Source organism: Acinonyx jubatus, chromosome A1 (genome assembly GCF_027475565.1).
Source record: "Acinonyx jubatus isolate Ajub_Pintada_27869175 chromosome A1, VMU_Ajub_asm_v1.0, whole genome shotgun sequence".
NCBI classification, from domain to species: domain Eukaryota; kingdom Metazoa; phylum Chordata; class Mammalia; order Carnivora; family Felidae; genus Acinonyx; species Acinonyx jubatus.
In genome coordinates, this window is record NC_069380.1 from 142,014,036 (window position 1) to 142,031,748 (window position 17,713).

General features: G+C 37.9%; 1 protein-coding gene across 5 annotated transcripts; it reads right to left on the reverse strand.

Moving 5' to 3' along the window:
* Positions 1-3,150: 3,150 nt before the first annotated feature.
* Positions 3,151-14,668, reverse strand: MTX3 (metaxin 3). 5 transcript variants are annotated; one of them, XR_003413928.2, is made up of 10 exons: positions 14,541-14,668; positions 13,963-14,032; positions 13,511-13,587; positions 12,462-12,554; positions 11,767-11,949; positions 11,548-11,624; positions 10,887-11,044; positions 10,408-10,504; positions 9,547-9,635; positions 5,839-5,870 (listed from the first exon to the last, which is right to left on the reverse strand). XR_003413928.2 is itself a non-coding variant. In XM_015069089.3 (9 exons), the coding sequence occupies exons 1-9, from the start codon at positions 14,619-14,621 to the stop codon at positions 5,760-5,762; spliced, it is 939 nt and encodes a 312-aa protein (XP_014924575.1). In that variant the 5' UTR covers positions 14,622-14,668; the 3' UTR covers positions 3,151-5,759. The 5 variants fall into 5 exon arrangements, 3 of the variants coding, with proteins under 3 accessions (XP_014924575.1, XP_026895051.1, XP_014924576.1); XM_015069089.3 differs by lacking the exon at positions 10,408-10,504 and having other exon boundaries at positions 3,151-5,870; XR_008299340.1 differs by having other exon boundaries at positions 5,810-5,870; positions 9,547-10,504.
* Between the last annotated feature and the right edge of the window lie 3,045 nt (positions 14,669-17,713).

Genomic DNA, 17,713 nt, shown 5'->3' on the forward strand with positions numbered 1-17,713 from the left:
CATTTTTCTTGATTTCCAACAACCTGAGGCACGTAAACTAAATGATTAAAAGGCATTTCTCTGAATGTGCATGAGGAAAACTGAAGAATCAGAACAGAGATCGAACTGCTTTTCACATGGCTAGATGTTCACCGTTACACAACTCAAAGCCAAAGTCCAGCTTTCTATCAAATACATAATCACAGTGTGGAGTTCCAAATATGCAACTGTACACAGCAGAGAAGAAACAAAGAGCATCCTTATGCCCTATTCGAGATCTGGTTTTATACTTTGAAAGGAGATCAAACACACTTAGTCCTCTGACATTTAGAAGTCTAGTGATGTTTAAATTTTTTAGGCTATAGAAACTGCTGAGGGAACGCCTAGGTGGCTAAGTCGGTTAAGTGTCTGACTTCGGCTCAGGTCACGATCTCACGGTTTGTGAGTTTGAGCCCCACGTTGGGGTCTGTTCTGACAGCTCAGAGCCTGAAGCCTGCTTCGGATTCTTTGTCTTCCTCTCTCTCTCCTCCTTCCCTGCTTGCGCTCTCTCTCTCAAAAATAAAAACATTTAAAAAAAAATTTTTTTTAAAGGAAACTGCTGAGAATTTTATGAAAACTGAAAACCCTCATCCTAGAAAATGCACACAAATATGCAATCCTTGTTTAGAACATGTCTTCAGTACTAGACTAGAACTTGAAAATATTAAATTTCTTTTGCTTGGTCACTGACACAACTGTAAACTTTCTACAACACCGTGTATACGTGCATGTGTGTATGTGTGTGCGTATGTATTTATAAAATCAGCAGCTTGTATGTGGCTTTACCACTACAAATCCCATCACCTTTTTGTCACTTTTAAAGCACAGCCAAACATGGTTTGGAAATTGTTCTGGAATTCCAAGCTGGTTCCCTCTGTCTCACAGACACCTGGAACCACCAGGTCACACCCTTGTGCAGATGTTCCAAGCCAAATGGGATTCTAGGGAAAAGGGATGACTGACTGACCAGGGGCCTCACAGGTGCCTAAATAACCAAACTGTTTAAACACATGGCCACCCCTCTCTCAACTTCAGGGTCCAAGGAAGTCCTGACCTGTCTTTCCATTTTATCACCACTCACTAGAGCAGCACCTAACAACAGGAAACCTTTGCAATGAGCACAAACAAGCAAAAACACTCCAGGGCAGCATTTCCCCAAGTATGCTTTTCATCATATAAATCCCACAAGACCTACTTTAAACACACACACACACACACACACACACACACACACACCCCAAAAACCACATACAATAAATCAGGAAAATAGTGTATAAAATGCAGACCTTTGTTGGAGATTGAAACTACACAATAGCATTTCAAAGGTTCAGAAAGGCTCTAGGAACTTAATGTTGTCTAACCAAGCATTTCCCAAACTTTTTTGACCACAGAACCCTCTACTGACATAATAATGATAGAATCTGCCAAAACCCACCTACTTCTCCAAGAAACTAAAAGATGTTTTTGAAAGATCTTACAGTATCATTTCAAATGAACAATAATCACGATGCAAAAACACTTATTTTTCTGTGAATTTTTTAAAGAAACTACTTTGTTTTGCTAAGAATGCTCTTCTATCATAACAAGTCCCCTTCCTATACAAGTCCAGCTCAAAGTTTCCCTTCCTTAGAATACCTCCTCACCTCAATCACAGTGGTTTTAAGTCTAGGGCTGGGAAGCTGCACCCTGAGCAAACAGTACATCCTGAGTTTTGGACCAAAATATTTTGCAAACCATTCAAAAAAACGAAAACTTCATCTTTACTTTCAGAGTAAAGCAGCATTCTGAACCTCCAATGACACTTCAATTAAACTTTTGAGGATAAAAGGATTACAAACCTTTAGTTCATGTAATGAACAACGAATTTCTTCATAATATATTTAAGAAAAGTGAAAACACCGAAAAGCACATGTATATTCCACAGGGGTGAACAAGAAAAAAAGGCAAAAGATAATTCTCAATGCCAACAATATACACAAAAGACGACAATCACAACCCAGATTATACTCAGTGGCTCTGCTCAGGATTCCAATTATATAAATAACCAAACCAAGACAAAGTCAATTACTAAATCCCTATGAGCTTAAGACAAAAAACACAGACTGCACTTGCTTCATTAAAGCCTGGTCCTCATGTCGTCTCGTCACACCGTGTAATTAGAGATAACACAGCAAAGCAAAGGACTACCACATGAAGACACAGAAGGACTGTTTTCAACGTATTTATCCTTGGAAGTAAACCCAGGTACCATAGGAAGAAAATGACACTATTACAAATATAAAAACCAGAGCATATTTTATAGGGAAAAGGAATTCTTAGTTTTAGGTTATTGTTTTTTCTTTTCTGGTGAGGCAAAACAGATCTTTAGATAACCATTCATTACAAACCTGAGTTGTTTTTTTCTTTAAAATTAAGAAGGAAGTAAATTATATTTAATTTACATTATGTATTTGTCAGAAACTGAATAGTAAATACTGTTTGGATCATTAAATTTAAATTGTAGTTTAGATAATGATACATTTACTTACTTTTAAAACTCTTTCATTTTGAAATTATAGACTCACAAGAAGTTGCAAAAATACTACAGACTCTGTGTATCCATCACTCAGCTTCTTACCTTTATTTATATTTTGGCTTTTAAAGGGTTAACACTTTTGACAACATGAAAAACTGTCAAAAAACCTAATAGGCCTGATGAACACATATTCTTGGAAGAGGCTCTATGAAAACATACTGCTGACTTCAAACACCACTTTTATCACATGAAGGTACCTTAAAAATTGTTTTTCTGAGATTCTGTCACTGTTACCAATCTCTGCCTCTTTTGATGTCCAATGGTTTCCCACTTTTGCAGCTTCTGAAAACTTTAACTTAGCTGTTATTGAAATAAGCTCCCTTATTCCTTCATGTTAATATATCTGGCAACATTAAATTAATAGAAATTACGAATAGAAATCAACATGCTTGGATTTATTGTAAGAATCTTGAACTCTCTAGTATCCCCAAAATAATGCAAACATACCTAAGCTGGAATTTGTCAATGCCAACCTTTGTAAGGGAAAAAACCATTGTGAAGGAATGACCATCCTCAATGCTCTCTACAGGGTATTTACTGTTATAAGAAGTGGTGGGTCTTATAGATGACTGATGACAATGTGTTGATGAGGGATCTTTATCTTATGGGAATTATCTGATCAATTTTCTAATCCTGTACTAGCACCAAACATAAACACATAGTCCCTTTTATCATATTCCACCATCACATCCAAAAGAAAATAGCTCACAGTATTTTAAGACTGTGGGCCATCCATCTCGGCAAACTCAAACTTTATCCAAAGCACATCCTGCCAGGCTGATCGCAAATTCTCTTCCCAATCTGGAAAGCTGTTCCTTTCTAAGAGCTTCCTATATGTGTGGCTGCTCCCTGGAGCAGGTTATACTCAGTTAGAGCTTCCGAGCATCTTGTTGGCCAGTCCCCAAAATGCTCTTAAACTAAGTAGCCCCATATATAAATTCTCACTTATGTAAATCACATTTTGCATCTTAGGAAAGGTAGTCTGGAAACATCAGACGCTACCTACTGCAAGGCTAAAGGCAAGTCAAAGCAGGAATGACCAAAAAGAAATAAATCATATTTACAGTTGTCTTTTCTACTAAAATATGACAAATCCTTGTCATTCTAAAATGATGTCTTTTCATTAAACTTTCAATACATGAAATATTACAGTATGATTACTGGCTGAATTCTGTGTCAAAAGAACATGATCTCACATTCTTATAAAAATTTGAACACATTTCTTACCATGGGCATTAGTAGTTTTACTGACAGAAAACTGTTACATAACCCAGTATTACTTTGGACTGTGACCATGGAGAAATTTGGGAGTTAAATTTACCACTTGATTTTAGAATCTGTTAGGGTTGGTATAGCTCTCTCTCCCCCATTTTTTAGTATTCCAAAAACTAATTTTAATTGTCCTGTTTTATGTATTTGACAATTTTAAGCCACTTCAAATGCTTCTTAGAAGGTTTAATATAAATCATGATTGAAAATGATCAACTCTAACTACAGCATAACCAGATGTCTGATTAATGTGTTAACCACCCTTCTCCAATATACATGGACGCCAGGGGACAATAAAGTCCTATGGTAATGATTTTCAACATAGAATATTCATACAGGTTTTGGATGCTGGAGTCTAATGGAAAATTAATACAAAACACACAAACCTGTTGTATAAGTGATGTGAAACTCGTTACTTTCCCTAAATGCATCCAAACAGATGAACAAGATTTTGAAGATTACCTTGTTTCTCATTTAATTAAAACTTTCAAGAAAAAATATTTACAGTGACTTAAAGACTCCTGTATAATACCTAATACATGAACAAACTGGGAGGATGCGGGTCAAATACAGCTGAGCTCCATTCAGCTCAAATTAGGGGAGTCTCTTGACTACAAAACTGTTTTCTTAACACGGGAGTTTCTGCAGGATGTGATAAGATTTGCTGAGCACCATAGTAATCTTTTAAGACACTAATCAAAAACATGAGCCCATAATTAAAAAAACCCAGAAGTGGTTTTAGGACAACAGGAGCACCTCAGCCACGAAAGTATGCAAGATTCTATTCTAAGCAAAACCACCTGCACAACAAATCCTTCAACAGTTCAGTAACCAATAAGTACAAAATGTTCTTTAAAAACTATTGTTATCTCCGCATATTCCACTGGATCATTCAACTGTTGTAGTTTAACTATATGGAAAATAATAAGTTGCCATAACGCTTTTGACTACATGATAGGCTTCTTCTGAAAGAACACTGGTCTGAACCAAGCCTGGTGAACTTGGACCAGGCACACAGTAGGTACTTCTATTACTCTGGCTGAGGAAGGTCTAACAACTGGGCAAATTCCAGTAAGACTTTACAGCCTGGCGTAATAACGATGACCAACATACTCAGTTCTCCTGAAATCAATCCAAGAAAGAGATTACTAAAGTTAAAAATGTACTACAAATACACAGGTCTAAAGCTGCCACATTTGCCCAATAAACTAAAAGCGTCCTTGCCAACCTTATATTGAACACATCAGCAAATACCAGAAGTGCATATAGTCAGATGAATATTATATGTAACCACCTTTGATATTTATATATATACATATATATGGTACTAATCCTCCCAAAAGATTACACTTCTGAGAGCATAATTAAAAAGCACATTCCTCTTTGTTTTTTAAATAGACTTTTCTATTGAAGTGAATAGAATATTAGAATATTACATTTTTCCTAATGTCTAAAGTCATCAAATTTCTAAACAGAAGAAAAAAGCCTCAAAGAGCCACATATTAGATATTCAAACTGTTCTAAGAAAACGAAATTAATAAAATAACTTGAATAAATAAGAGTGCACATTCAGAACAGAATTCTAGCTTTTGGTCAGCAACATATGAAATAAAGGCAAAAATCTGCCAAGATTAAGGCAGGTTTTTGGTTTTTTTTAATATACAGTACAATATGTTTTCTTTGTTCCCCAAGTTCATTTAGCATTCACTTTGATGTTATCTAAAGTGCACTGCCAGGTCAAAATACAAGCTTCCTAATTAAGAAAAAATAGATGTCATAGAAAGTTTCTTTTTAGAGTCTCCCTTATACCTACTAATGGCATTTTCTTTTTGCCTTCACACTTAGTGTAAGAGATTACTGCAATAATCATGACTGTGGACACAAAGCATGATGACTGTCAGGGTGATAGTCGTTGTAAGGAATTATTTTCATCTTCTGCTGGAGTCAATTTGAGTGTTGGCAGTTTCCGAGGAGGAAGTTGAGGGCTTTGGCGAAGATTGTCATCCATCTGTGGGAAGTACAAAAAGTACATGTGACTGATGGCTGTGGCACCACTTTCATGGACTGTGACCTCCTCATCCAAACTATAGCCTAGAAGAGTACAGAACCATATGGTTCCAGGACTGCTCGAGAAACCTTTTTCTTACAGATAATCTCGCAGGAACTCTAAATGTCATACCTCAAATACCAGCTAACTCAGTTTATGTGTACAAGCAATATTGCTCATCCTTGATGCCTCTGCAAAATTAGAGCAATTCCACAAAATGAATATTCTACTGAACTCAACCACATCACAACTGGATTTAAGAGGTCTCTTAGTATAGTAAGTGGAAAAGCATTACTTCTGATACACTAAGCTCCACAGTTTACTAATTATGTTGATGTACAATACCTCATTTGATCTTCCCAACACAACTGTGAAGAAACCATGGAAGACGATCATTCCCTATTTTACGTAGCAGCAAAACGAAGCTCAGAAAGGTTAAGAAATTTGCATTAGGTTGCAAAGCTAGTATCAAAAGTTGAAATTAAAACCCAGGTCTTCTTTAAAATTTTTTCTTTAACCTTTATTTATTTTTGAGACAGAGAGAGACAGAGCATGAATGGGGGAGGGTCAGAGAGAGGGAGACACAGAATCTGAAACAGGCTCCAAGCTCTGAGCTGTCAGCACAGAGCCCGACGCAGGGCTCGAACTCACGGACTGCGAGATCACGACCTGAGCCGAAGTCGGACGCTTAACCGACTGAGCCACCCAGGTGCCCCAAAACCCAGGTCTTCTTATTCCAATACTATTATTCTTTCAACTGCACCCCACAGCCTCAGTGAAAATGACCTGTACTCCCTTCAAAAAGACAAATTCTTTTAGGCTGCAAGTATTTAGACCATGGGAAGCTAGGAAAAGAGACAGATAGAAGGAGAAACTATTTAGACCTAATCCAGAATTCCAGGTATTCCAAACACCAGATCAGTTCTAAGCCTGCTCTAGAAAAAGAAATTACTATGGAGCATATTGAGAAAATGTCCAAGAGTTTCAGACTTGCCCTCAGGAGGACATTAGCATCCCTGGAAACACTAGGAGAGGAATCGTTTAGAACTGAGTCAGGCTGGTGGGAATGCAAACTGGTGCAGCCACTCCAGAAACAGTATGGAGGTTTCTCAAAAAATTAAAAATAGAACTACCCTATGACCCAGCAATTGCCCTACTAGGTATTTATCCAAAGGATACAGGTGTGCTGTTTTGAAGGGAAACATGCACCCCCATGTTTATAGCAGCACTATCGACAAGCCAAATTATGGAAAGGTCCCATATATCCATCGACTGATGAATGGATAAAGATGTGGTATATATATAATGGAATACTACTTAGCAATCAAAAAGAATGAAATCTTGCCATTTGCCACAATGTGGATGGAACTACACTGCATTATGCTAAGTGAAATAAGTCAGAGAAAGACAAATATGATTTCATTCATATGTGGAATTTAAGAGACAAAGCAGATGAACATAAGGGAAGAGAAGCAAAAATAATTATATGTTACTTATATATAAATAAGAAATACATATATATTTATATATGTATATACATACATATATACATTTATGTGTGTATATATATATTCCATGTATATATATACACACACACACATACATATATGGAAAGAATGGAGTCATACCTTACAAAGCTACCTTTCAACCAGAACACCCCACAAACAGAGTGCAGGGTTCACAGCCTGGTGCTGAGCTCTCTATCAGCTCAACTTCAGAAAAGACTTGAAAGCAGTTGCCGCCAAAGATTCCAACAGTAAACAGCATCTGACTACCCACTTGATAAACAGGCTTTTCCAGAGTTTTGATTATGTGCAGAGCAAAACTCTCCCTTATCTCCTCCAGATGCTCTTATAAAGCACAGAGGAAATGTCTCAGCAGAGATACAAGCAGCTTACAGGAAAGGAAAGAGTATAAAAGATTAACTTTTAACTTTCCAATGGAAAAAAATATTCCCAGTGGACTGCTTGAATCAATTGGGTTGTCTTTTTTTTTTTTTTGTAAGAACTAAGTCCCCCAAACATTACTTTTTTTCTTTTTTTCTTAAGCTCTAGATTTTCTGCGCAAATGGCGAACAGTAGTAGCCAATAGGATTTGCTGCTCTTTTGTCCTGCAGCCAACAGTGAACCACACTGAAGAGCAGATATGAAACAGGGTTGGGAAGGAGAGTGCCTGATTTAGAGTTAGGAAACGTTCACATGCTGATAATGACCCAAGATCGAAGTGTACGAAGCGGTGACAGGGCCTCTTGGGTTCACCTCCTGCATATGCAGGTATTTTGTGGTTCCCTTTACATGTCTGTCATGAATTTGCCAAATATAGAAAATGAAAACTGTATTGGATAGCCTTCATCCAGCAGCTAAGTGTCGAAAACAATCTGAGTAATCTTTCCATTATCCACACCTAACAGTCAATATCTTTCCTCTCATGGGATTTACTGGGCTGGGCTAAGAAGACAAACTTGGCATTCAACGAGCCCACCTAAACTTTAATACTGGTCTTTTACACTTTTACTGCTCAGTCCTACTCACTTCTCAAGTTCTAACAACACATGAGATACTCTACAAAGAAACAGAAAGGTCATTCCAGAGAGTGACAGAGGTTTCTTGCTACTAGTACTACTAGCACTGGATACATAATTTCATTCATTTGCAGCTTACTAACTAACTGCAAAGCCCATGATGGAATCCAATTTGTAGGGTTCGAATCCCCTTTGCCTCTCACCACCTGAATGATCTCGGGCAGGTAACATACACTGCTCTCCAGGCTTCACTATCCTTATCTGTAAGATAGGACTGACGGAGTAGCTGCACACACAGCGGCTGTGAGGATTCAATGAGGTAACTCGAAAGCTCATAGGACACAATGCCTGTTATTCAGACCTCAAAAACTGCTAGCCAGTGTTATTAGGCCACATTGCCTCATTAGTTAGTGAAAGAATGAAGTATCATTCACTGGCATAAGAAAAAAGGAAGTTGAACAGACACTTGGGGAAAAAATGAATCAACTCTCTTGTATTTTTCCAATTAGAATCACCCTTGAAATTCCCACTACTGGCGTGCGTGCTCTCTCTCTCTCTCTCTCCTACCCGCTTCCTCAGTATCTCTCTCTCAGCAAATGAACGCGACCAAAGTGGCAAAATACCCACAGTGATGAAAAACTGTGGGCAACAATTAGAAAAGAGAAGGATAGAAGAAGCAAAGCAAAACAGTTTATGTAGAAGAAAGAAAAAGACATCATAGTGTGATTAACAAGAAAGGACCAGCACTGGTGCTTACAATCTCAAGAAATGTTAACCTTGGGAGACAGAAACAGACAAGCAAGAAGTGTGTTTGTTTTGTCTTTTTTTTTTTTTTCTAAGCTAGGCTTTTGGTCTCCCAACTTGAAAAATACTAATTATGTGGTAAAAATAAGCCCAATACCACTATCAAAGTAATCGAACCACTACTGGCTTCAAAACACTATATTATATACAACTGTAGTAAATGTATATTTGAGCAGCTTTATGAAAAAATAAACTCTTTAAAAAATAAGAGGGTAAAATAATGCATATTAACTATACAATTAAAGTTACAATATTAATTTCAGAAAGAAAAATACTAAACTACTATAAAATAATGATTGAAGTAAACTTGACCTTTTCAATCAAGTTGGATTCCTTATTTACAAGTTGTGTGAGTTTCTGCAGATTTGCGTCTACTGTTTCTTGACCAGCAGGAGAGGTGCCTAAGAAGCCAGGACAGAAATCAGAAAGACAGAAAATTTTGAAAGTCTTTAAAGCTGTTCAGACTGAAAGAATTTTGAGTCTATCCACCCTCCCAAGTACACTGCCCTCCAAAAATAAATAAAATCAAGCAAAGAGAAAAACCATTATGGGTTCAAAGGCAAAGAGGGATAGTAATGCTCCAAAACCAAACCTAAACAAAAGGACTAAATTTGTCCATGAAGTAGACAGCCAAGTGTTATGCAACCAGCCAAAGTGATTAGTAAAAGAGCACAATGGTCCTCATTTCCTTCTCCAATTTGAGCTGTACCTTTTCCCCACCCGTATCAAATAGGCCTTTAGTCACAGCTATTTGGATAGCTGTCTAAGGCAGGGACTCCCAAACAGCTATCAAACAGGCATCCAAAGTATTTGGAAGAACTTAAAAAATACAGATTTCTGGGCTCTACCCTGAAGGGATTCTAATGCAGTATCTCTGGCTTAGGACTCAAGACTGTATATGTCCTCCAGCCAGGTTTGCTAATCACTGCTCCAAAGTAACAAGGTTGAAAGTGATTTAGTTTCATGACTCACCCCTCTCTCTCTAAAAAACATATAAACCACCATGAAAAATAAACTGTCCCTAAGCCAGCTATCCTTGTAACTGCTGTTTCTTAAAAGGACAATTTCTGCCAACTCTCCCAATACAAATTTAGTATCCCAATCACTTACACACATGGCCCACACACCCAAGGAATCATATCCTAAGTGACAGGTGCCCTCTATTTACAATACCTCCAGTCTGATGCAATCAGTTTTCAAGTAGTGGTATCATGGGAGTGTACCTCACCCAAATCAATCTGCTGCTGATTTCTGTTCACGCAGGAAAATGCTAGAAGCAACATTTAAAATAATTGCCCATTTGCATTAGGATAGATGCTATCTTTCAGCAGGGACTCAATAAATACCTGTAGTTAACTTTTAGAAGAAAATGATCCACTTCAAAGGGGCAATATTTAAAGAAGAACAAGAGGCAAGAAATGTATAAAATCTAGAAGAATAGGCAAAGGGAAAATATCTATTTCTCTATTTAAAATAGAAATAACACATGGGAATAAAGTTGGAAAAATAAAATTTTTTCAAATGCTGTAAGTCAGCACTTAAAGACGATACACAAACTTCTTTAATAAGTCATGAATTTTGCTTATCCATCCTTAGGAGAATATGCAGATACTCTACGCAAACGCAGATTAGCTGAAGAGAAGCCAGCTTACCTCCAAGACTAAGCTTAAAATAACTATTTAGGATGTCATCACAAAAGCGGCACAGGTTGGAGAGCTGTTTCAAATGTTCTTGTAATTGAACTTTAGGAAAGCATATTTTATAAAGAGGTGCAAGAAAACCAAACACGTAGGCATCCAAGGTAGATGGCCTAAAAATAAATTCAGGATTTTTAAAAAACACATAGGAAAATATTAACTTGGGATCATGTTAAAAATATTTTTTCTCTAATACATTTACCAATTCTGAAGTATACAATATAGTCTTTTAGAAGGTTTACTGCACATGTAAGCTTATAAAAATGATGTAATGAGGGTTTTTAAAAAAAAATTTTAATACTCTAACCATTTATTTTATTTAGAAGAAAATTAACTTATAAATTAAAAATTCATCTTTACTTACAAGTGTTATATGAAGATATGAGACAGGGTGGGGATAGTCTTAGATATTTAAAATTCATATATATAGCATGTCTAGTCAATTTTTGATTACCATGGACAGAGAAATTACTATAGTAATTCATTAAATCTTTTTTTTTTTTTTAAAGCAAAACCTCATGGGTGGGAGGGGTGGCAAGAGGACTTGCTTTAAATAACTACTCATGGACTATATGCATACAAAACACGAAAACGATTTTTAAGGGAATGCACTCACGTATCTCCAAAGAAAAACTGAGATGTTCCCAATCTGTTTGACAGAAGATTTAGGCACTCCTTGGCATCTCTGTATATCTAGTAAGGATGAAATTACAACTCAAAGGTAGAACAGATGCTCTAGAAGTCCTTCTAAGCAGGCATCCAGGATGTTCATCTCTGCTGTCTCTCTTGTCCCTCCCCTGGAGGGACCTTGCTCTGAAAGTAATCCCAACCATACCTGAGCTTCCACTTCTCGGAGGTGGTAAAGGGGAGGCTCTCCTTTAGTCAGGAGAATTCTATTCAGTGCTCCCTTAGACATCCTTCCAGGCAGGATCAAACTCAAGGGAAAAGGAATTCGTGAAGCAAACCATGGCTTTGTCACAGCAAAGTAATTGTCACTCTCAACCCAGAATGTGTGAAGCTACAAAACAAAACAAACGAAAAACGCAAGCATGTTCTTTTATGAAAAGAAAGGTCATTTAAACAGTGTGAAAGTTTTGGGTAAATATCCTTGTATAAAGTGGCTTCATAAAACTTTCCCAATTAGAATGACTCAAGGATGAAACAAGATTTTAAACATGTGGATTTGTTGATTGCTATATCCCAGGCACCCAGAACAAGGCCTGGCACATATGTGCTCAATAAATATTTGTTGAAGGAGTGAATGATAGTTAGCTAAATTCTATACATGGAGGAACAAACTCTGTCTTCCACAAATAATTTTTATTTCCAAAATGACAGTATCTTTCATGTTGTTTCATGTCTTAGCTGAATGTCTAACAGAACCCAGTTTCACAGTAACATGAAAGAATCAAAATTAATTCATAAATGAAATTTCCTCCTTTAAGCCTTTTTCACTATGTTCCTTCTAAATAGATTAAAGCATACTTTTAGTAGGTCAACTACAATGATGTAATATTCACCAATGCTCACCACTGCAGGAAGAAGCTTCTCTTCAAGGAGAGCAATGTAAGCCAGTGTATCTGCCCCCTGTTTTGCTGAGAGTTCATAATCAGCATTATATTTCTATTAAAAAATATAAAACCAAAAAACTTCAGAAGTCAAGGGTATCCCAAAACAGTGAAGTTAAATTAATTAAGATTCCTATTCTTCCTCAAAAATGGCAAATATGATATTGAAAGGCATAATGATAAATACAAATTCAATGACAAATGCCGTTTAATGCAAATCCAGTTCTTAGCACATCCCGCACACAGTAAGGTCAATAAATATCAGCTACGATTTTTTATTAATTGATATTCTGTGATTGTTTACGACCTAGTTTAGCACATGGCATGTTGTACCAACAATAAATAGAAGTTATTACCTTTAACAATAAGGAAGACGTTCTAATTGGTTGCATTTTTCCCCATGAAAAAAGAAAGAAAACCTTCCAAGTTAGAATAATTCTAAATTTTGTTGACCTAGGATTTATTTTTTCAAGAAAAGTATTGGCAAAACCAATTACAACTTTTGTATTCATAAAAGTCTTTACATGTTTAAACATTTTGTATGCATTATATAAATCTTTAGATGCTCACACATTTTAGATACCTTACTTCATGGGACATTTAACTGCAACTCTCCAGTGAAGCACTTTTTAAAAATAAAATAGGTGCTAGTTGATGGGAACTCAGATGCCATATGCAGCAGAAAGTGAGTGGCAGCTTTCACTCAAGTGATAATCATATCAATAAGTGTAATCATAAAGATGGCCTCATTGAACCTGCCTATTTCTAAACTTCAAGAAAATCCAAAAAAGTACATGAAAATATAAATTGAGTGTTCCTCACTACATGACTTTCAAATCACAGTAAAACTCATGATTCAGAGCGGTAATTCTCAAGTCTCTTTTTATGTCAAACTCCAATTGTCTACTGAGTTGGTAAAAAAGAATTTAAAAAAATTCCCCAAACCTTACAATGTATTTTTTTTAAGTAACATGTAGGGAACAATCTACTTCTTCAAAAGGAACCACCCACCTGTTTTCTCAAAAAGTTTAGTATTTTCGCAGGCTGAGAAACAATGTTGTCTTCAGTTGTCAAAATTGGTACATCTCCTACAATCAAAAACAGTTTACATACAAGGAAACATTTCTATTTGCTCTGAAGAGATTGCAGTCCCCTAAAAACCATACCAATTGCACATTCGGAGGGGGCAAAATGAGTGAGCTCATCTTAGTTTTTTGCAATTTCACAAAGCAGTTGTAGAGAACAGTGCCGTATTTCCATTGATCTGACTTGTACTTTACAGTATTACTCAGAATGCCCAAACCGTAAGCAACACACAGCCAAAGTTATGGTAAGAAGAAACTAAAACCCCAAGGTACTCCATGGCTATATGCTTCATAGCTTTAAATTCAGATATGGAGGTTGGGGGGCGGGGGGGGGGGGGAAGTCCCTTAAGAGAGGAGAAAATTGTGTTTACACTGTACCTCTTGAACCTCTCCAGGTGTTATCTATGACATTGACTTTCAAGGGTGCACCAGAAAATTTGGCGTAAGCCTGAAACAAAGTTGGTAAGAAAACATTTAGACTGAGTACGTAGTGCAAATCTGCAAGCAGCTTTAATTCACAGCCCGGTCGCCCTAAGGCAGAAACTCCTGACACCGGGGCTGAATCCCTCTCCGGAGGTCTAGCCGAGGAAGCGCGCGGCAGCTACCCAGCTTTCGGGGACTTTGTTCCCCCAAAGGTCCGGGGAATGCAGAGCGGGGCGCGTGCGCAGCCTGCTTTGGTCTTAAGCTCCACCGCCCAGAAAGCTTTGCAAGGCTGAGTGGGCTCGCAGGCAAGCGGAGAAGCATTGACTCTCCCGCCAAGGCCTCGGCGGGGTCACAAGCCAGGCTTTTGACTCCACGGGAGGGAACCCAATGTGGTACAGCGAGAAGCGCCCCGGCCGGTCTCGGCCCTGCAGCGCCGCAAGGAACCACGGCGAGCAGCGGAGACCAGGCCCAGCCAGCCTCGCGCTCTGGCCCCGCCCATCTTTCCTGCGCCCTGGTCCGCGAGGCGGCCTCACCATCACCACCAGGGACTCGCTGTGCACCGATGGGAGCCCCCAGCCACCTCCCCAGCAACTGAGCTCCAAGGGGGCCGCCATCTTGCCGGGGCCGACCTTTGTTACCCCGGAAGTACTTAAACGCTCAATTTCCGGCCCGGTGAAACACGGGGCGGGGCGAGAGGAGGGAAGGGTACCTTTAGACTGTGAAATGCGTCAAGAGGTGGAGGGGTTAAAAGCTCTCTTAGCCTCAGCTTGGCCTGATGGCTAGGAGTCTTGGCCTTTGAGTTAGACCCCCCGCCCTCCCCGAGAGTCTTAAAATATTTATAGGTACCTAAAGTGCTCCCAGCCCTTTGAGAATTACTACCTTGGGCTTCAATTAAGCCATCTGTAAAATAGACATGATTGTTGTGTTTAAAATTATGACACAGGGAGAAATAATTTGACATACAATAGGCACTCAATAGTTCAACTCTTTCCTCCTTATATTTGGCTTTTGTCTCTTTCCACTCTGAATTATGTCACCCTCAAGTTCACTTGGTCTGCTCTCCTTAAAAGTAATCCTATTCCTGAAATTTGTGAAGTGAATTGCCTTTTTTTCAATCTGGAATATCTCCTTTTCCCTGCCATTGCTCCTTCAAAAGTGACCTTAGATGTCACCTTCTCCAGGATGATTTTACAAAGTTAGGAAGTTCCTTGTACATACTTAAATTGTAGCTTCTATTCCATACAGATTTTTTGCCTTTCACTATCCTTGAAAACTCCTTGAAGATACAAAAGGACTGGCTTCATAGATGAGAGACCTGTGCAGTCACCCAAGGCCCCATGCTTAGAAGGGCCCACAATTGCCTTACTGTTCTGCTACCATTGTCTTGAAATTCTTAACTTTTGAACAAGAGCCTTCCATTTTTATTTTCTATTGGGTCCTAGTGATTGTAAAGCCAATTGAGTCTGTGGGCATGAACTAAATGTTTGTTTTTTGGTTTTTGGTGTTTGTTTGTTTTTTTTTTTTTAATATCAAACTGACAGTTTCTCAGAGAAACTGTCAAAGAGGAAAAATGGCCCTTCAGAATGCCATGATCCTAACATGCTTACAGAGTGTGGGAGTTACACCTTGGGTGCTGGATCTTCTAGAAGGCACAACAGTCTTTCTGGGGTACCCTCTCAGTCACTTCTCTGAATTCTTTGCCTTCCTCTGTTTCACTAAGTTAGTTGGGTCCCCTTAAGTAACTGAAAGCTCAAAAGAAACCTCTGCAAATTTTCATAAAATTATAATTCGACATATAATTGCTAGGTACTCCCTAGGGTTACATGGTTTATATAGCTTATATGGCTATCTAAATTTTTCCTCTTTCAAATGCAAGAGTTCTCAGAAATGAGAAGGGTAAAGTATGTCAATGGTGAGAATCCATTAAAAATACTTTATAAATGGGAAATGCTTAACATATGTACCATTGAAACCAAGTATCAAAACATGTATTGAGTAGTTACTGTATGGAAGACACAGTAACACTCTAGGAGAATACAGAGATAAATAAGACATGAACTCTATCCTCAGGAATTTATAGTGCACAAAGGAAAGATACAACTAAGGGTAACAAGTCATATTATCATGAGTAAAGGCGGAGATATAAATGAAAATACTATAGAAGCACAAACCAGAAAGGATGCATTCTCTGTGTGATCAGTGGAGGCTGTCTCTTCAGCCTTCAGAGTAAAGAAAGTAATTCAACTTTCAGACTCAAGAAATAAGACCTCCCTGTTTTGAGGTTAAAATCTTAATCCATAAAGCTCAGAGTCCATATACTGCAACTGAGCATTTAAACTGTGAATGCCCTGGGTCTTGTTTGCAAGGTGGAGGGGGTGGGCAGTGGATGCACATTTTTTTGTGTATACATAATATAATTACTCAGTTTAGCCTTCTCCCTTATTTCTGATGTTACATATGACAATTTCGTTTGCATTAAAGAGAAATTAAATATCTCCTCTTAGCATTGCATTCAGACAGAATAGCATGCTAATGCATCTGATGAGAAAATCCTTACACACAAGTTTATCTGTGTCTATTTAATAGCAATCTTTTATTGTTGCAATTCCTCCTGAGGGTCTGTATTTGCTAGGTTGAATTTTAAAACCCTAGCACAGCTGATTGCACAACCAGGCTGAATGTTGTTCCAGAGAACCACACAGAAAGCTGAAACCTTCAGGAATTATGCCTGGTATGGATACTTGGCCCCTGTGCCTTTTTTGGCTGCTAAAGCGTGTTGTTCAGAGTTCATCAAAATCATAATCACAGATTCCTACCAGGAAGCATATTATCTGCAAAGCATTCACATATGTGTGGGATAACTTGAATCACAGCTTTATAATGAGTATTCCAGACAATGTTTTCCCTTAAAAAGAAATATTATTTTTGAAAAGAAGGACATTAAAAAGGGCCTCATCTAGTGACAGTCATGTGAACTCAGGGGACCTGACCTTGGCATCCATTTGTATCCTTCATGTGTTTCCTAACTTGAAAGCCATGGTGTAAGTTCTATTAGGATCTTTTTGTTTGGGTGATTAAGAATCTGTGAAATGCCCCTGTCAACAAAGATGAAAGTTTTGTGATAAGTGATCAGAAAATATGGTCCTTTGCGGAAAAGGTAAACCAAACAGCCTTGACTATCTCTTTCCACTCTGAACATCTATAATTTAGTTCCGTGTTCGGGTATAAAATCCTTGGGGAGGAAAAGCAAACACTGAGTAGAAGTCAGGAGTGTTGGTTTCTTACTTTGCCTCTAATTAACGATAAGACCTTAAGCCAATCATTTTACCTTTATTACTCAACTCATTCACTTATAAATTAAGTGAGATACTGAAATACTATCATGCTATGTGTGATAAGCATTTAATAATAGTTAACATTCTTGCAACAATTTCTACATGACAGAAACTGTTCTTTGTATCTGACATAACTCATTTGATCTTCATGATGACTCCATAAGGTAGGTAATGTTATGTTCTCCTGTTTCCAAGGAGAGAAATTAAGGCACAAAGATGTTCATTAACCTTCCCAAGTTCACCTAGCCAGTAAGTGACAGAAGTAGGATTTGAACACAGGTAGTCTGGGCTCATACTCTTAACCACTGTGTCATACTGCTGGTAGCCTTCTAAGTAGTCCATTAAAAATCCTAGCTTCAGTCAAAATAAAC